Raw genomic sequence first — 20,025 nt, forward strand, 5'->3', positions numbered from 1 at the left:
CGAAGATCCCTCGTGCCTCAACTGAGACCCAACGCAGCCAAAAATTAATCAATCTTTAAAAAAAATACTGTTCAGTCCTTTAATGAACAAACACATGCATTCCAGAAAACAGTTATGCCCTTAGTAATAATCTTAGGTTTTAAGAAATTTTAGTTAGTGGTTGTAATGTCTCCTTTAAGTCATAAATTCTGTCTGTTTAGATGCTGGTGTTCAGTCTTTTAAAGAATTATCCAAAATGATGTAAATCTAGAGGAAGAACAAATAATAGATACCTCTCCAAAATAAACTTCCAAATCCTGTAAATGATGTTTATGACTGTATTATACTGAAACTGACCTACAGAAGTTGATGCGTATTTATTGATTTTTCTTTTTTTTTAGTACATCTTTATTGGAATGCAGTTGCTTCACAATGCTATGTTAGTTTCTGTTGTACAACAGAGTGAATCAGCCAGATGCACACATGTACCCCCATATCTCCTCTGTCTTGAGCCTCCCTCCCTCCCACCCTCCCTGTCCCACCCCTCTAGGTGGTCACACAGAAGTTCTAAGGTAAAGCATGGATCACAGTGGAGAGGTCCCGATGTGTCTGTGTGGAGGCCCCAGCGCGGGGTGTTGGTTTTCTCCCTGGTCTGGGGGATGAACGCCACTGGCACCATCTCTGCAGCCCCTGGCTGGACGCCTGGGGCATGATGCTCTTTCCTCGTGTTTGTGTGAGCGGACGGACGCTCATCTAAGGGGACTTACACACGTGTCCTCTCCTTCCGAGATGGAATGAACAGGCTGTATCTCAGGCTCTTCTCAGGGTGAGGGGGGCAGTGTCTTGAGTGGCCGTGGAGCCGTCTGGGCAGAGGTCATCACCTTGGCCCCTCTGCTCTGTGGTCGCTCTGTCCGCACTTTGTGTGTTTCTTTCTCTCCTGGCTGGGCTCCTCTAGTTAGTGGCCCTTCCAGCTTCCCTGTCCATCCTTGTCGGTTGCTTGAATCCTGCTCCAGGCCAGGAAATGGGCTGTTGTCTCATCTGTCGCCAGAGGAGACAAGCTGAGGACAAGTGTGTGCGAGGGCGGGGCTCGGCTGCGTGCAGGGGGGGACACTCGGGGCTTCTCGGTGCCCGTCCCACCTGCATCGCCAGACAGGGGGCCCCTGCGCGGCTGAGACGCGAGTGTAAAGGGTTACAACGCGAGGGGCCACATCCTCGGAAAATCAGCCCTACGGGGTCCCAGTGTTTATGCCTTTCCTGTAAATAAGACGTAGCTGTAAGATCCTTGGTTATTCTCTACACCTGCACTCATAAGCTACTTGGGTATGTCATCATTTTCTATGCTTTCTAACGTTATTTTTCAATTGTTTAAAAGCTTCAGTTACAGTTAAACCAGGATCTCAGCATCTTGCATCAAGATGACGGTTCATCTAAGAACAAGAGGGGGGTCCTGCCGAAGCACGCCACCAATGTGATGAGGTCCTGGCTCTTCCAGCACATCGGGGTGAGGACACACGTGCTCTGCAACTAGCCAGACCTCCGTGATGCTTTCTTTCTGGCTTATTTTCTAGAAAAAATGGACTTATGTGGGCTGGTAGGCCTGGGTTTAAGAATCGGTGTTCTGTTGACTGTCCATGATGGGTCGAGCACAGGACAGAAGGGAGGGTTACCCAAAAGCTGGTGACAGGGAGTAAGTTCAGCCGCTGTTAACGGTACGCGCCCGTGAGAGAAACTGCCCGTGGAGGGTGCCTGCGGGGAGGTGAGGTTGATGAGAGAAGTGGGCAGAGGAGAGGTGCTCTGGGGCAAAACCTTGGAAAGTAGCGGTTTGATACGTGGGATTTGGGAGGGAGATGAGGAGTCGAGCTTGTGGACGGAGGGGCGGCACGTGGCCGTGACCGTGAAGGGGAGCTTGGTGTGCCTTAGGCTGCGCGCCCCCTTTCCTCACCTGGACCTCGGCACGTCCCCCTGAAGCCGTCCTGTCTCAGGGTGCACGCTTGCCCACCGATTTCTGGGGAAGGCTGGCTGGTTCCCCGCCTGAACCCAGTCCCCACGCCCCCGACCTCGGGGGAGGGTGTGACCGCGAGTAGCTTCCAGGAGTGACAGCCTTCTCGCTGCTGCTGTGTTGGGAAGGACCGGGCTGGCCCCGGGGGGCGCGGTAGGATGGAGGTGGGAAGGTGGGCGCACCGCTGGGGTACGGCCTGTGCGGGCAGAGGGAGGGGCCCAGGCGGCGTGCGGGCGGATGCGGAGGTCCAGAGGGTCTGGAGGACCGGGAGGGAGAAACCCCTTTCCGCGGACCTGTCCATCCGCAGCCCCGGCCCGGCCGCTCCTGAGGGCTGAGCTGGTCGGCCCGGACCTGCGCCTGGGCGTCAGCGCTGCCGTCACCCACTGCGGCCGCGTCCTCACTGCCCCGGCCTCCCCGCCTCCACCCCGTGCGCCGTGGTGCCCTCGGGTCTCCGCAGCGCCCCTTTGCCCCTGGGGGCGCCCCCCGCCCGGGCTGCGGCCGCGTCCGTGCCTGGGCGCCCGCCTCCATCCTCACCCGGCTGTTGCCTCCAGTCCCCCTGGGGTTTGGCCCTGGTCGCTGCTGAGACCCCTTCCTCTGCCCGGAGCTGGGTTCTGCGGGCTGTGCCCCGGCCCGGAGGGGGCGGCTCACGTGCCGCGGGAGAACGCGGTCGTCATCGGCAGTGCGACCCCGCCTAGAAGCTGGTCCTAGCGAGGGTCACGCGCAGTGGAGACGTTTAGGGACAGAATGTTACAGTGCTGTTTGCTGCCATAATGGGAGATGGGCTGGTGCGCGTTAGGGAGGCTGTGCAGCGCGTTAGCGCGACACGCGAGGGCCAAAAGCACTAGGGAGCTGTAGGTGCGTGGGCGTAAGTGGAAAAGTAGAACGTACGTGTTTCTAAATACATTGTGAGTATTACAACTGATAAATGTGTCTGTAATGTAGTGATTGGACTACAACACAAGTAAGTGGTGGAATTGGCTATTTTCCTGTTAAGTTTCCTTTAATGTTTTAATCATTTCTAAAATAGACCCTGCTCAGAGGTTCAATTAAAATGCCTCTTTTTTTCCTATGAAGCATTTCCTGTGTCTTCTTCTTGACCTCATTTCTCTGAAATACTGTCCTTTCCTTGTAGTTTTCCTGACACTCTAGGCAGCACTCACTACTGTTTTGGTGGGTTTTTGTTTTGTTTTGTTTTGTTTTGTTTTCTGGTTTGTGTACTTGCTTCCTGCCCCCTTTTTATTTTACGAGCCTTTTTTTTTTTTCAGTACGCAGACCTCTCACTGTTGTGGCCTCTCCCGTTGCGGAGCACAGGCTCCGGACACGCAGGCTCAGCAGCCATGGCTCACGGGCCCAGCTGCTCCGCAGCATGCGGGATCTTCCCGGACCGGGGCATGAACCTGTGTCCCCTGCATCGGCAGGCGGACTCTCAACCACTGCGCCACCAGGGAAGCCCCTATTTTACGAGCTTTTTAAAGGACAAGAACAATATTTCTGTTTCCATAAACTCTCCCTTGGGGCCAGATGCTCACCTATAGAATGAAAGTGAGTCACTGTGGGTTAGTGTGAGGAGTGGGACCACTGCTGTTGAGATAAATGCGGTTATATATCCCAGAAGGCATAGTGCCCTTCCGGACACACGGAATGTTCGCTTAAAAAGCAAAAGAGACCCCCACCTCCTTACTTTGTCGGTGCCAGTCACTCCCTGGGGTCCTGCTCGGTGCAACATAAGGGCCTTCAGTGCGTGCACGTTTTAGAGTGAATGTCGTACTGGTTTCTACAGGCAGATGGTAACCGACCTTGGAGAAGTTGTTTGTTACTGCAGATAGAAAGTGTTTTCCTCTGGTTCGTCTGTGAATTTTGGTACAAGCGTACTGCACTTTATTGCGCTTCTCAGATGTTCGTTTTTCACAAACTGAAGGTTGTGGCAGCCCTGCGTGGTCACATCTATCGGTGCCATTGTTTCCAGCAGCGTTTGCTTACGTCATATCTCTGTGTCACATTTTGGTAATTCTCTCAATATTTCAAACTCTTCCATTATTATTATATTTGATATGATGATCTGTGCTCAGTCATCTGTGATGTGACTTTTGCAAGAAGGCTCAGATATGGTTAGCATTTTTTAGCAATAAAGTATTTTAAAATAAGGTATGTACATTGTTCTATTAGATGTAATGTTACTGCACACTTCATGGACTACAGTAGAGCCTAAACATAACTTTTATATAACATTTTTGGAAACACAAAAATTCGTGACTCGCTTTATCGCAATATTCTCTTTACTGAGGTGGTCTGGAACTGAACCTGCAGTATTTCCTAGGTGTGTCTGTATTTATTATACTTCTGGCTTTTTCTGAGTGAAATATTTCGGTCATACGTGAAATGAAGAGTAAATAGCAGACACCCCGTCCCCAGCCCTCAGTTCGGTTCTCTGCCAGCCGCACACGCGAGTCTAGTGACGCCGTAGGTGACACCCGTGCATCCGTGTCAGCTCGTGCTGGCGCTTCCCGTGACGGAAACGTGTCGCCTGAATGTGGCGGCCTGGAGCAGCCCCATCCGCTTCCTGCCTCCTCTTGTTCAGCCGGCCCAGGATGCGGGGAGGGTGTGCACTGCCCTGCTCAGTTTCCTCATCGTAACATCACGGTGGCGGCAGCTCTGTGAGGAATCAGTGAATCTCCGTAGGATGTACAGGGGTGACCTGCGCGCTCTGTCTTGCTGTGGGTCGGAACGCAGCCATTTATCTGCTTTAAATGGTTGCAGTTTATGGTCCTTGAATTACACCTGTAACATTGATGCAAAGCCATAGATTGTGTCGGGTGCTTAGGGCAGCAGCTGGTGCAGCCCAGGAGCCCCTCTGCGTGCCCCGCGCCCTTCCCCTCGCCGTGGCCTTTGAGTGTGCGGACTCCTGTCTGCGTCACACCTCTGCCTGGGCTTTCACTAGCTGCTGCAACACCTGTGTTCTGGGGCTGCTGGGAGAAAGGCTTCATTTGCTTTAGGCATTTCTGGGAAACATGATGAGACTGAAGCTAGGTTTTAGCTGCGAGCACCCTTGACGCCGGTTTTTACTAACGATTGTTTGTGTGCCTCTGTTTCACCAGGATGATCTTGAGTTCCTTTTTAAGAGCTGGAGCTCACGGTGACCCTTCTTTTTATTTTCAGCATCCCTACCCGACAGAAGATGAGAAAAAACAGATTGCTGCTCAGACAAATTTGACGCTACTCCAGGTGAACAACTGGTAAGCTGCCCCTGCTTTCCGAAACGGTGCCGTCCGCACGGCGGAGCGCCTGCAGGCCTCACGCCAATAGGTAGTAGATTTTGGTTGAAGTACATGAGTTCTTTTAACTAGCATTCCTGTGTTATCAGAGTCTGGAATCGGGGGCAGCCAGGTAAGCGTAAATCACACACACTTTCACCTTAAATTTTCAATGCTCGGGACCCCACTAAGGGCCTTTGGCCGACATCCCCTCCCTCGATTAGAAATGGGTTTCTCCAGGGCATTAGCCAGCGCCCCTCACCCCAGCCTCCACTCACAAACACCACGTTTCTGTGGACGAGCTCCTCTGGGCGGTGGACGGCCGAGGTGCGTTCCCCTCACCCCGGTGGCCCCTCCGCACCCCTCACACCTTTTGAAACCCGTGTCACTTGTTCAGCAGTGACTGGGGGAGGGAGTCCCATGGCCGGCCGGCCGCGCGGTGGTCCTGCCCCACAGGAGGCCTCAGGGTCCTGAGAGGGAAGCGTTTCTTTATGAAACACCCTGTTCTGCTTCTCGTGTCACATGGCAGTGTGGACACTTGGACCCTGACCGTGATGGTTTCCCCTCACACAAGAGGCGCTCACATCACTGAGCGGCGTTGAGGTCTGGGTGTGCACTTGCGTTCTGCTTGCAGTCATTGGCCTCATTTTTATTTACTTCTTATTCAGATGTAGGAATTGATTTCAGGTTAATGAAATTGGCTCGCGTAAAAGAAAAGGAAATACAGATTCTACCACTTGTAAACATTGTTATCTTTTCATTTTAACTGTTAAAATTTAAACTTGAAGGTCAGGTGAGTTCCAACATAAATGATAAATTCTTCCGTTTTGGGCAGTTGTGTATGCAGGAGGTGTGCTTTGGCGTCGCATCAGGTATTTCCAGTATCTTGCACTTGGGCCAGTACTTTTTACTTAGCTAGCCGTAATAGACCATACCCTTTGAATCAGCTCCTGTTAGACCTTTTAGGTAGAGTGTTAACAGGAGTTCAAAAGTTTCGAGTACTGTGTGGCTGTGAGTTTTGTAATGTCTTAGCATGTTCTCCGTTATTTTCCTGCGGTCCCACGTAGAGACTGTGTCTGGTTTAGTGATGGATGGATTGAGGGATGAGAGACGCAGAGGTGCGTCTCTGGATGTTCTGGTGTGTTTATCGCCAATCAGCCTTCTCCTCGCTATTTGTTCCTCATTCGTGGGCTCCCTGCCCTTCCCTAAGTTGCTCCTCTGCTGTCTTAAGAGAATTGTCTTATCTAGAAGGTTTGACCTCAACTTTTAATTTTGAAATTCATCACAGTTTAAAACATGACTTTTATAAATTCTAAACTTTCTAAAGTCTTTTAGTTAATATTTGAAGCTATTTTTACCTCTTCTGACTTTCTTTCCTTTTATATTTGCAAATATTATATCTTGGAGCGAGATTGGACAACACTCATCGTTAGCTTAGGCCTCTGCCTCGTAGCAGCTTTGACAAAGATGGATAAAGAGACAGATTGAAAGGTAGCAGCAGGTGCCCCTTCCCAGGTGGCGCTGGGGTCGGCGGTGAGCTTCCGGGGAGTCCAGCTCACGCTCAGCTGCAGGGACCAGAGATCGACGCTGAACGAAGCTCTGAGGCGCCAGCCCGGTCATTTGTATTATTAGAATATGTCCTAGTGCAACTGTAGATGTTTTTGAATCTTAGGACTTTGAAGTTAGGCAACCTCAGAGCCAGACATCTGTCCACACTCAGGGCTTGGCCGGGTGGGACCCTCAGATAGGAGACGCACAGCCTGCAAGGCCTCGGGCGTCACGACTGCAGGGCGTGTAGTTTTGCTGCTTTGACCTTCCTCTTCCTCAGAGAAAATCATGCCGCATTCACAACGTTGACAGTATCATCAGTGTCATTATGAATAGCAGTTTCACCGACAGGGAGACGTCGGTTACAGTGGAGGAAAGGCCCCATGGAAGAGCTGGTCTGTATTCAGATGAATCACTTTAAAAGCAGCCCTGTTCTCTGGACATTTAGATAATATGCGTGTCGTCACCGAGTGCTGCTTCTAACAGGGAATACGTGTTCCTGCTCGTGTGGTTCGTCAGGCGGGCCTGTGACTGCCTTGGGCGACCTCGGAAAGGCCGTTTTGACCTGTTTCCTGCTCGCAGGTTCATCAATGCGAGAAGACGAATCCTGCAGCCGATGTTGGATTCTAGTTGCTCAGAAACTCCAAAAACAAAGAAGAAAACTGCTCAGAACAGACCCGTCCAGAGGTTTTGGCCCGATTCCATCGCCTCAGGAGCCGCACAGCCAGCCGCCAGCGAGCTGACCGTGTCCGAAGGTGGGGACCGGGCCCGGGCCTGTGCCCTCGCAGCCGGTGGGCGGCCGCTGTCCTGGGGGCTGGGGGGGGTGTGAGGCTGTGAACCAAGGGCAGGCAGTGGTCGTTCTGCATCTGACCACGAGAGAGCGCTGGTCCCGGTGCTTGTTAGGGGTGCAGGTGTGCCCGGGAGAGCCGGGTCCCAGGCCAGTCCCCCGAGGTCCCTCCCGCCTCTTTCTGTCCCTCCTGCTTCGGTGCAGCGAGTGGACGTGTCGTGCGCTCACCGCCTGGCGCTTCACCCTTTCTGTCCCTGCGGCCCTCATCCAGCTGTTCTTCTTCCCTTTGACCCGCGTCCCCTCATCACGGGCCGCTGCTTCTGTGTTTAGTTGACGAGCATCTTCTGTGTGTGTGAGTTCCTCACACTTAAGATGGTTGTGTGTGTGTATTTTTAAATGTAATAAGTTGTGTTATTATCGCATTCTTACCTTCTCGTTCTCCTCTTACGTTTTCCGCTCAGCAGTTTACTGTTATTCAGTTGGGAAAGTTTGGGGCCATTATTTCTTCAAATATATTTTCTGAGCTCCCCTCCCCCAGGGGCTCCAGTTGCCCCTATGATAGGGCGTTACAACTCACACAGTTACTGCTGCTTTCTCCAGGATTTTGGATTCTTCTTCTCTGTTTCGTCCTGGATAGTTTCTCTGTTTCTATTCCTAAGCTTCCCCAGTCTTGTGTTCCGCGATGTTTGATCTTCCGCTAATCCCATCCCTGTGTCTTTCATGTTGGACGTTGTCTAGAAGCTCCGTGGGAGCTTTCGTATCTCTCACGGTCTACTGAAGTTTTGAACAAACAGCACACAGTCTCCAGTGACTGTTTTGATGACCTCCTCTGCTACTTGTAACATCTGTCAGCTCTGGGCTTGTTTCTGTTGACTGAATTCTCATTATGGGCTGTTTTCCTGCCTGTTTGCGTGCCTGGTAATCTTTGACTAGAGGCCAGACATTGTGGGTGTGACCTTATCGGGGGATGGGTGTTTCCGTGTGTCGCTCCGGGTCTCCCTGAGCTATGTTCTAGCGGTCAGGTTACTGGGCACTCTCTGATCCTCTTGGGCTTTGCTTTTGCAATTGGTTCTTGCCTGGTGGTCCCGGCAGTGCTGGGTCCTGGCCTGCTTTTCCCCCTCGACAGAGGCAAGACCTGTCAGTGCCCGGCCCAGGGCCTGTGCTCCAGGGTGTGTCCAGTCCAGCTCTGCCAGCTCTGGACACTGTGCTCTGTGATCTTTGGGGCTGATTCTCTTCCTGGCCTCGGTTGTTTCCTGCGCACATGCACTCATCTGTCCTCTGCCGATGCTCAGGGTGTCCCAGAGCCGGGCTGGCCCTGGGCTCGGAAGGGGCCCCTCACGGGATGGGCCTGTAAAGCCTTGGCTTCTTTATTTGGGTTTTGATAGGCAGTGGCTTTACCTTCATACTTAGATCATTTGTATTTTCCATTTTTGTTTTCCTTTTTAATTCAAGGATTAGTTAGAAAGGTTTTTTTCCTCTCTCTCTCCCCCTCCCTTGCCCCGCTCCTGGAAAAGGCAATACCTATCCACTGGGGAAGAACTTCAGGCAAGGATATCCAGTGAGAAGTACTCTTTCCTCCACCCTGGCTTCTTATCTTCTCCAGAGACAACCCTTAGTACCAGTTTCCCGTGGAGGCTCCCAGTGCGTGTCTGATGCCGTGGTCTGTGCACAGACAAGAATGAATGCATGAATGAATCATTTTTAGAAGTTTCCTAAGCGTAACGCTACATGAATTATGTAAACCCCAGATGACACCTTCTTGCTTTCTTCACCCGCTGGTGCTGTGCAGATTTTTATGGACGGGCACGTGTGACCCACCATGTGGGGTTCCCTAGCGCAGCGCAGTCCTCGGCCCAGCGTGTCTCATCGGCGTCCCGCTCGCGGGCCCTTGGTGCTCTCCCCCCTCCGCTGTTGGCTGGGGGAGCAGGAACGCGTGTCGCCGGTTCTCGGTCTCCGTCTCAGACCGGCCTGCCTTCCTTTGACCCAGTCCTCCCGCCCCGTCTCCCCGCTTTGTTGTCTCGAGGCCTCTCCCCCGTGTCCTGGGTCTCTTGTCCTCTGTGTGGCGCTCGCTCTGCACCCCGGGCATCTGTGCCCTTTACCGTCCTGACCCTCGGACCCTCTGTAGACTGAGAGCTTAGCCGCGCAGGGTCTGGGGCCCATCCTAGAGACACGGGTCCTTAACTCCCTGCGGATGGTCCCAGGAATGGGCAGGGGGCTTCGCGGGAGGTCAGGCAGCCCGGCCCCACAGGTCGAGGGGTAACAGTTGGCATCCAAGCGCCGATGGTGTGGTGACAGCCGCCTTGTGCCGCAGGAGCCGTCGTGACCATCACCGCGCCCGTGGGCATGAACGTGGACAGCCTGCAGTCCCTGTCGTCGGACGGGGCCACGCTGGCGGTACAGCAGGTGATGATGGCCGAGCAGAGCGAGGACGACTCGGTGGACAGCACGGGGGACGGCGGGGCGGCGCTGGCGCCCGGCCACCTGGGCGGGCTGGTGCTGGAGAACAGCGACTCCCTGCAGTAGGGCCGCCCGCCCCGCCTTTTATAGTTGGCACAGCAAACATTTTACACAGTTTTATTTCTAACATGTTTTATATGTAGGCATAGAAGAGTGCACTTTTGTATTTCCTAGTAAGCTTCCAGGGCGTCTTTGCTGGTGCAGCGACTTCTTTCAAGGTGTGTGTGTGCGTGTGTGTGCGTGCGTGTGTGTGTTTTTAAGGAAATTCTTTCAAGGTTTAACGCTAAAAGTATGATGAATGACAGACCCCCCCCCCCGCCCCCTGAACCCCCGACTAGATTAAGGAATAGTGCTGCATTCTCTAGAAGGTCACGCAGTTGTGATTTAGCTCTGTGCTGAAGGCAGGTCTCAGTGGGCTGCTTTATTGACGGAGCCCGCGGACTAGGAAGCAGCTTCTGGCCCTGAAAAGTGCCGGTGTGAGGCGGATGACAGCACACAGCAATAAACCGCGTGCGACCTGGCGGCGAATGTATGGCGAGTTCAATGTGGTTCCGTTCGCTCGTGTTCCGTGAGCCTGTGTCATTTGCTGTATGTGAAAAGAAACTCCTATTTTTACCTTGCTGGAATTATTGGATAAAAAGCTATTTTTATAAATTCGTTATGAATTGGATTATGACTATATCGAGGATAAAATTTCTAGAGGAGAAACAGTACCTGCTTACTGTCTCAATTTGGAATGTTCTGAATTGACCAAATTTGACGAACCTGCCCAAAGTTAGCTAGCATTCCATGGCTCTCTGCTATCCCAGGGTAGCAATTTACATTTACTCCTATAAAAGAAACACCTATTTAATGAAGGTTTGATATCTTCAAATTTTAGTCTGTCCGTACGTGCTCAGATTGCATCCCACACTTATCTTAAACAAACGTCTAAAGGTACTTGCTAGGAAGAGCTTAGGTAGCCAAGAACTGGTAGCCAGTGGTCAGTTCAAAGCTCTTACTGACATATTTCAGTCTAATTTAAATTTGACCACAGTTAAATGGTTAGTGTACCATGTTAGCTGGGTGTTGTTTTAGAATTTTTTAGTCAGCCATATGTTACGTGTAGAATGTTTATGATAAACTAATATGAAGTGTCCTCTATCCCGCTGGCTCAGAGCCGGGGTAAAGAGCAAGCCCTCAGCTTTGTTCCACGATTAACAAACATCCCCTGCGGGACGGGAACGAGTGGGGCCTGGAGGACGGGGTGACGGTGGCCCTCCTGCCGCCGCGTCTCACGCTGGTCCTGGGTCTGTGTTCTCTCCTGCACGTGGTCCTTCCCTCTGACTCGATCACATCAGATCTGGAGTAGTGTTGGGACTTCGGTTCCTGGTGACCAGACGAACCGCAGAGCAGACTGGGTTTGTTTCCTTGGGTTTTGATTTGTTTCTGTTGGTTTGCTTTCAAGTGGGGCTTTTCCTCAGAGAGGAAGCAGAGGCCCTGGTTTCACGGAGGAAATCTTCGTGTTACCGTCAAGCTCAGCGCACTTCTCAAGGACAGTCTTACGGTCGGGAAGGTCGTCAGCTCCTGAGAAGCAGTGACAGTAACTGGTTGTGGACCAAGGCTACATGGGGGTATTCTGAGCTGGTGCACGTTGTTTTCTGGAACTGACTTTCCCCCCCCGAAATTATTAATAATTAAAGTTACTCATAGGAGAGCACTTCCTAGGTAACTCAGAAGGAAGCAAGAAACACACAGGAATTTCTTTTAAAATATTTCAGGAGGTTTAAAAGAAAAACTTGATTCTCGACTCTTTTGGGGGAGAAAATAACATTATAAAGCAGCTATTGCGTCCCTCATTTGTAAACAATTTCAAATATTTTAAGTCAAGTCTACACCAGTTTAAAAGATCATTTGAAGTCCAACGAAGTTAGAATTTAAGACGAGGCCCTGTGGAAACCGGCCAGCCCCTCCCTCCCACCTCCCTCCCTTCGCCTCCCCCCCCACCCCCCGCGCGCCCCCCCATCCCTCTGCCCTTGGGCTCAGATCAGTGACAGGGGCAGGTGGTCGCTCCAGGTCCCCGTTTCCCTGCAGCAGAAATCCTGTCCCGGGATGCGTGCTGCACAGGCCACGGCAGTGCTCACACGGGGCCGCATGGGGGTCCAGCCGTCGGTGCCCGGGGTCTCGGCCACACTCCCTCCAGCCGAAGTCTGCGTGCTGCTCGCCACAGTCAGAGGACAAGGATGAAGCCCACTCGAGAGAGGGCGCTCTGGACACAGCCTGAGGTTCCTTTAAGCCCTTCCCCTGAGTAACCAAGGGGATTTGAAACAACCCGACAGGCAGACTGTTAACCGCTGCCCGGCGTATTGGTGGTCACTTGGTCCCTAATAAATACCCGTTTTCCAGCCCTCGGATTTTTGAGAGCATCTGTGAGAGCACGACCCGTTGAGCTTTCATTTTAAATGAACAAATTCGACCTTGACTTTGCTTTTGTTAAATTCTTTCCCTGTGAAGGATGCTTTTGACGGTGGTTTGAGACCCAGGTTAAGCGTGGTATGTTACCTGCGGCTCAGCTTGCGAGCCGGTAGCGGATGGCTGGTCCGTGCCCTGGCCACGCTCCAGCTGCTGCACTAACGGAGCTTTCCGTGTCTTGATTCCAGAAATAAGACAGTGTAAGCATTTATCCAGCATGCAAAGTGAGATGGGCCCCGGCCCCAGCTCGCTCACAGACCACAGAGCCCTGATGCTGGAACCTCAGCCCCAAGGGTCCCGGGAGTCATCTCTGCATAACCTGCCCGTGACCCGACTCTTACCTGGGCGACAAAGTGTTGGAGCACTTTTTCTTTTAGACAAGCTCAGACATCCCCGGAAGGTGAGAACGGTCCACCTCTGGCAGTTAGGGACAGGAATAACTCCGCCGTCCTCCCGTTTCCGTTGTTTGGTCTATGAACTGACAATCTTTAAATGTGAATACTGTAACAATTGTTTTCTCGGATTGTTGTCTTTGAAAGGGATTTTTGTGAAGCAACTGATCTATCAAAGCAAAAAAATTAAAAACAGAAACATGCTTCATGGACGTTTTATTTTCTAGAGTCCGTGTCACCGCAGCTGCTTTTCCATTTTGAGAACAACGTTCAGATGTTGGCGTGTTTGCTGGTGGCGCTTGGGGTCCGCGGTGAGCCCCGCGCATCCTTAAAATGAGGGCCGCACCGCCCTGGCACGTTCGGGCCCGGTTACATTTTCAAGAATCTTTTCTAAGTTTCTTCAGGTCGTCATTGGTTTTCCAGGAGAAAAACTGGAAAGTTTTTACTTGTTTTTTATTGTAGTTCGCCACAAATCTAATTACTTTGATAGTAATGAGAAAATGATTCATTAGTAGGTATTGCCTTCGATGGTTCACGTTGTCACATTACCCGCCAGAGCAGTTGCCGGACATACTGAAGGGGGGTGTCCACTGAAACACTGGCAGAGAGTTTTAACTCCCAAACCATTTATACTTACAAGCTAAAGTCAGCAGACTTAAGTGATTTTGTAAAGTGCATCTGAAATCGTGAACTTGGCTGGAATGAGGAGTGACAGCTATGAAATGTGTTGCTCCCAGACATTGTTCGGATCCATTTGACGGAAAAAGGGAGTCACCCTCCTCTCTCTCCAACTCTTTTGAGGTCAGAGGTGAGAGGGTAGGCGTGAAATTTCACCAGGTGAGACCTTGGCTCAGCCCTGGGCCCCTCTGGGCTTCAAGGGCTTCATTTGTAAATGGGAAGAAGTTGGTTTATCAAAGGAAGAAATTGGTTTATAAGATTTGGTCTAGCTCAAGGTAATATTTGATGAATAAAATTCTACCTAGAGAGAGGTGAGTGAATAAGTAATGAGCTAGCAAATCGTGAAAATAAGAACTGAATTTGGACCAAGTGCCCAGTGTTCCTGCGTCCTGTTGCAGTAGGAGATGTCCTGAACAATGTATGTAAGAACTGAATTTGGACCAAGTGCCCAGTGTTCCTGCGTCCTGTTGCAGTAGGAGATGTCCTGAACAATGTATGTAAGAACTGAATTTGGACCAAGTGCCCAGTGTTTCTGCGTCCTGTTGCAGTAGGAGATGTCCTGAACAATGTATGTAAGAACTGAATTTGGACCAAGTGCCCAGTGTTCCTGCGTCCTGTTGCAGTAGGAGATGTCCTGAACAATGTATGTAAGAACTGAATTTGGACCAAGTGCCCAGTGTTCCTGCGTCCTGTTGCAGTAGGAGATGTCCTGAACAACGTATGTAAGAACTGAATTTGGACCAAGTGCCCAGTGTTCCTGCGTCCTGTTGCAGTAGGAGATGTCCTGAACAATGTATGTAAGAACTGAATTTGGACCAAGTGCCCAGTGTTCCTGCGTCCTGTTGCAGTAGGAGATGTCCTGAACAACGTATGTAAGAACTGAATTTGGACCAAGTGCCCAGTGTTCCTGCGTCCTGTTGCAGTAGGAGATGTCCTGAACAATGTTTAGCCCACGTGCTGTCATGCACACTCTTAAGAAATTCTTAGCACAAGCTAGTTTTGCCCTTTTACAAACAGATCCTCTTATTTTCACTAAGACCTAAGGTCTCCGGACCATTTTAAAACTAAAATTTGCAAAACAGTAGAGCCATAGCTTAATCACTTAATGAATGCTGGCCTAGGGGGCGGGCACTTCTGCCCACGGCTGGGAGCCTGCTCCGCTCATCACACTGACCCCCAGCCCAGGCCCGGCCTCTGCAGAGGAGGGTCCAGGGCCATCTCAGCTCAGCAAGATCTCTTCCGGCTCTTCCTTGTTAGTCTATAAAGGACTAGTTAGTGTTGCTTAATGAGATAATTTGGTAAGTATTTTACATACAAATAGTATTGAGAAGGCATTTCTCGCACAGATGTTTCCATTTTTTTATGTCACTGTTTAAACGAACCCAAGAGAGCACCCTATAAAAGCCAATAATGGCTTTAACATACAGGGATAAATCAGGAATTCTTTTATCCCAGTGTCTTTGAAAAGGAACATTTTAGTGATGTTGATGGCTCTAGTTGCTTACACAATTTTAGAAAATGGTTGGGAGAAAAAAATCAGGTATATTTAAAAAATATTTTGCTTTATGTTAACTCAGTTTTGTTTTTTTTTTTTGATATTAACACTGCAGTCAATCCAAGTAAGTGGTGAAGCCCTTTGTAGTTTATGCTCTGAGTGTAGACCTGAGTTTTCCAGCCAGAGAGTTCTGTTGCAGGAGGACAGCCCTGGAGCTGCAGGAAGTGCTCCCCGGCATAAGCCAGAGAAGCCAAGGAAGGGGTGTTTCCAGGAGGAGCGGAGTGTGGGGACGAGGGGCGGGGCCCCAGGCGCCCAGCCTCAGGGACGCGGGGCCCGGGCCGAACCGGGCGGCCGGGCTCCCAGGGCTGGTGGCCACGGAGCCAGCGGAAGCTAATGGAGGAGCTCACCGTCATCACCACAGGGCGAGGAGGACCTACGAGGCCGAATGCATGAGTCAGAGGACGAGGCCTGGTGGATGCGGCCAAAGCAAAAGGGCGGCAGCCTGGCCGCCGACAGGCGACACTCGGGGAGAAACGCGGCTCCCTCGCTTTCCTTGTTAGCATCCAAAGCTGGCAAGGAGTTCATATTGAGGGTAAAGGGAGAATTCTCGGAAATCAAAAGAAAAGGGCAGAGGATCGTAAGTCAGTTCACTGAAGGGAAAACCCGCGCAGCCAACAAGCACGTGAAGACGTTCTGGGCCTCACCGCCACCAGAGACTAAACCAAGACCACGAGGAGACTCTGCCCCTTGCCCGGCAGCGGTTCGGAAGGTGGCACTGAGTGTGGGAGCTTCACCGGGATGGCCGTCCCCAAGGAGATGGAGCTGGACTCTGGTCCTACAGGCTCTGCCAGAATTCCTCTGCAGGGTCACGTCAGGACCTGCAGAGGTGCCCGCGGCCGTGCTGTCCGTGGCGGCAGGAGTCAGGGAAGCGCCCTGGGGGTCCCTGCCGAGTGGAGCGGCTGTGCGGTCCGGGCTCGGACAGCGACGGGCGGCACGAGGACACTCTCGGGGCTGGTTCTGAGGACGAGGGGTTGTCTTCTCTTCGCCGCGTGTCTCATGCTACGTGGCCGAATGCCGGACACTTTTTGTAGAAGGGCAGAGACCAAAGCCGAGAGGCCTCGCGCGGAAGTGGGTGCAGCCAGCGGCAGGCTCGCGGTGCGGGGCTGAGTCCGTCTGTTGGGCCCTCGTGCTGGGTTTGGGGTTTAGTTTGGTCGCTGCTTTCGTGGCCTCCGTCCGTGTTCCTGCCCGGCCTCCAGCTTTCTGCCTGCCCACTGCCGGGGGCGGGGGCGGGGGGGGGCGTGTCTCTCTGCTTTGTTCCTCCCCCGCCCCGCCCCCCAGGTGGAGGCAGGTGTTCTCCTAGTCCAGGCTCGGTCGCAGGCAGGTCCTGCGTCCTGGGGCCCAGGGGTCAGCCTTTCCAGCCATCCTGCCCCCTCCCGCCTCTGCCGCTGCCTCTGCCTCGCGTCTGGGTGTGGTTCGGGGTTTGGGGGCGTGTCCCTGGGGCGGGGCTGAGAGGCTCCCTGCTCCTCCCCAGAAGCAGCAGCCTTCACCTGGGTGGGGTCGGGGGGTTGTCCCTCCACCGCTGGATTAAGGCTTTGCTTCGAAGGAGGGGAGGGTCAAGGTGGTGGGTGGTGTTTCACGCCTGCTCCCCCGGGGCACCGGGCTGGGGGTGTGGGGGAGGTCTCCAGCCCCTGCCCTGCTCCCCGGCACACGGGGGAGAGAACGCTCGCCGGCCGAGGCGGTGCCCTTTGCAGCTGGGCTGCCGGCTATGCCAAAGGGGAACCAGCCTGCAACCCCGCCTCCCGCCTTGGGGGGCTTGTCCCTCTTTCGGATTCAGTCACCTGCTCGCCTTGCAACCGCAGCTCTCTGAGCTCAAGCAGCATTAAAGATGTTGTAGATTATCCACTTTTAATCCTTGATAGGCTGCGAAGTGTTCTCATGGCCTCTACATCCAAAATGGAACTGGGGCCCCAAAATGATTACTGAAAACAAGATTTTACCATCGGTTTGAGTGGAGAAAAAGGAAGTGGAACCAGACCTGTTTCACCATTTAGGCACATGGGAAATGGAAGAAACGCTGTTTTTCAAGGATACATATCTTTCTGAAGGTCCCAGGGAGGATGCCTGGGAGGGAGGGGGGAGGGAGGCGTTAGGAGTGGGTCCTGAGGATGAGCCCGTCTCAGATGAGGTGGGGCCTTGTCCAGACAGGGTCGGAGTACACAACGAGCTCTCTGCACCGCAGGTCAGGAATTAAAAATGGGAATTGGGAGTGGGAAGAACTGTGCCTAGAGACTGTTTTCATTGGGAATTGAAGGGGCTGTTCGGTCGCCTCCCACCTTACTGTTGAGCGACCTAAAGCCGTTCCCGTCTTGCTTCTTTGCCCGGCAATGCTGGTTCGCGGCAAGCCTTGGGGTCTCCACAGGTTAATTTCCCCGCAGTGGCACAGCAGTCTTTCCAGGCCCATGTGCTCTTCTAGAACTTTGTCCGTCGAGCAAGTCCCCTTCTCTAGAAACTGGCTGAGGTCTGGCTCCTCCGCCTTGCCGTCAGGCAGGATGCGTGTCTGTGACGCTGGTGACTGAGGTTAGAACAAAAGTGGACAGCGTCCTGTTGGCGCTGTACCACTCGGGACGCGTGCCCTTGTAAGGAAGCCCAGGCCACGTGCAGAGTTTCCAGGCACGGCATCAGCCTCCTGCCACGCACGGGCGGGTGGCCTCGCAGACGCTGGGAGCTGCGCTGGGAGGTGGGGCCGCTGCTCGACGTGGGAAGTGTGAGCAGGTAGATGTCGTCGTTGCCCGATGCTGCTGGGGGTGCCTACCTGGGCAGCCCCGGTGCCGGCGCTCCGCGGTGCCCTGCCTTCGCGGTGCCCCTTCTCCTTCACCACGTCAGGCACTGGACCCAGGAGAAGAGAGTGAGCCGCGTCGATTTTGATGCTGGTCTGGATCCAGTCACTAACCTTCCCCCCACTTGGATACTGGGCCCGAGGAGAGGCACTGAGAGGGGCTCAAAGGGCCTGTCTTGCCAGGGACGCCGCCCTCCAGCCAGTCACCTGCCTTGTCCAGGGTGCGGAGCTTACGTTTGGCCCTGCGGTGGTGTCTTCAGCGAGGACAGGCATCCGGGGCTGTGCAGCGAGGGGCTCAGCTTCCCACCCGCTCCCTCCCGACTGGTGCGCGTGTAACTCAACCCTGCCTGCTGAGAGCCCTGCGGCTGCAGGAGGCCGGGCCTGCCTGGGACACTCCTGACCCGATGGAGGAGGTGGATGTGTCCATCCCCACGTGGGCCGGCCCGGCCCCACCGGGGGACATGGCTGGGCTAGATCACGGGAGCAGGAGGCGTCCATGAGAAGGCTGAGCCATAGACTGCAGAGAGACCAGTCCTGTCGCTAAAGCGCACAAGAAACGCGCCAGCGGCAAATCAGGTGTCCCTAGGACGGAGGCTTTAGGGCCTTGTTTAAATTACGGCCCGTCTGTAACGAGCAGCCTGCGCGTCCTGGCGATTAAGTGCCGCTGCGTTTCTGAAGCGATGATGCGTGTTCTCGAACCGCCAACGGCTGCACAAATGCGCACGTGGCCGCCCTCCGCGGACCCCCCAGTGCCTGCCTTGCCCAGGAGGCTCCACGTCCTGCAGTGGCAGCCGCAGCAACTGGGGCTCGTCCCGCGAGGTCACGTGCCCGGCCGGGGACGTAGGCACCAAGGGCTTGCCCAAGCCAAGGCCCCTCCCCGGGTGGGGGAGTCACTGCCGCCCCCATCTCCAACGTCATGGCTGTAGGGAGGGGCTGGGGGCTGGGGGAGCCCCTCAGCAGCGTCCAGGACCCCGGCTTCCTCCTCCTGTCCTGCCTTGGGGGCTCCCGCAAGACCCCGGCCGGGAAGCAAGGGGACGCGGTGCCTCCGCGGGGGCCACCCTGCATCGTGTTCCCCTTGCTGCAGCGTCACACGTGGAGGGGGTAGATCTGATGGTCCCGCAGCACTTCCTCGTCTCCTCCCCAGCTGCCCCCCTTCGGGGTGTGTTCGTTCCCTCGGGGCTCATCAACTGGCCTTTGACGGTTCCCATAGTCTTCCAGTGGCACACGTGGTTCGTCCATCTCCCCCTTTCTTTCAAGTTGTAAACCTTCAAGTAAATACGTGCTCCAAAATACTGCACTCTACAATTCTACCCACCCAGTTAAAAATAGCTGACATGTATTTATTATTACACAATACTGAGACGCTCACTTAATTTTAAATTTCAAAAAAATTAGAGAACTTAAAAAGTTCTGAGGAGATCGACTCCCAAAGGCACGCCGCCCGCCCGCCTTGCCATGGTGACTCAAGGGTGGGGATCCTGGACTCGAGGGAGGTGTGTCCACTGGCAGAGCCCACGCGAGCATCCTGCCCAGGGGACCCCGGGGGGCACACTGAGCCGTCTGGGCAAAGCTCCAGTTCCACGGCCAGCTTTTAGGGACCCCGGGCGGGGGGCAGTCTCTGAGGCAGGGCCAGCCTTCATGCAGAGCCGACCTCATCACACCCACTGGCTCTCCCCAGCTCCCAGATGCGGGGCTGTCTCTCCCTGCTCACGGCCCGACCTCCCTCTCTGCTCCCCTGCTGTCCTCCCGGCCATTCTGGTAAAGCAGCGGTCCCCAACCTTTTTGGCACCAGGGACCGATTTCGTGGAAGACAGTTTTCCCACTGATGTGGGGTGGGGGATGGTCTAGGTGGTGATGCCGGCGGCAGGGAGCAGCAGTGAAGCTTTGCCTGAATGCCCGCCGCTCACCTCCTGCTGTGCGGCCCGGTTCCTAACAGGCCGCGGCCCCCAGGGGTTGGGGACCCCTGTGGTAAAGGGTTGAGGAGGAGCTGGCGATGCAGCTCTGACGACGCCTGCCGGCCTGGACCCCTCCTCTGTTCTCGTGGTTTCATGGCCTCTGCTGTAAGAACCGCATCAGGAGATGCTCGGCGAGACCTCTGCACACCGTGGACTTGCCGTGTCCAGAGCACCGGCACACGCGTGCCGCACGGGGC

General features: G+C 53.8%; 1 protein-coding gene across 1 annotated transcript in view; it reads left to right on the plus strand.

Annotated features, from left to right (window-relative positions):
* The window catches only part of PKNOX1 (PBX/knotted 1 homeobox 1), a 50,361-nt gene extending 37,387 nt beyond the window's left edge, over window positions 1-12,974 (plus strand). Inside the window, exons 8-11 of the mRNA XM_079921648.1 lie at window positions 1,352-1,480; window positions 5,135-5,211; window positions 7,360-7,532; window positions 9,876-12,974. Coding sequence (XP_079777774.1) covers window positions 1,352-1,480; window positions 5,135-5,211; window positions 7,360-7,532; window positions 9,876-10,087 — 591 coding nt within the window. The 3' untranslated portion in view covers window positions 10,088-12,974. The remainder of the gene's footprint in view (window positions 1-1,351; window positions 1,481-5,134; window positions 5,212-7,359; window positions 7,533-9,875) is intronic.
* The last annotated feature ends 7,051 nt before the right edge of the window (window positions 12,975-20,025 follow it).

Source organism: Stenella coeruleoalba (assembly GCF_951394435.1).
Source record: "Stenella coeruleoalba genome assembly, chromosome: 5".
Taxonomy (NCBI): domain Eukaryota; kingdom Metazoa; phylum Chordata; class Mammalia; order Artiodactyla; family Delphinidae; genus Stenella; species Stenella coeruleoalba.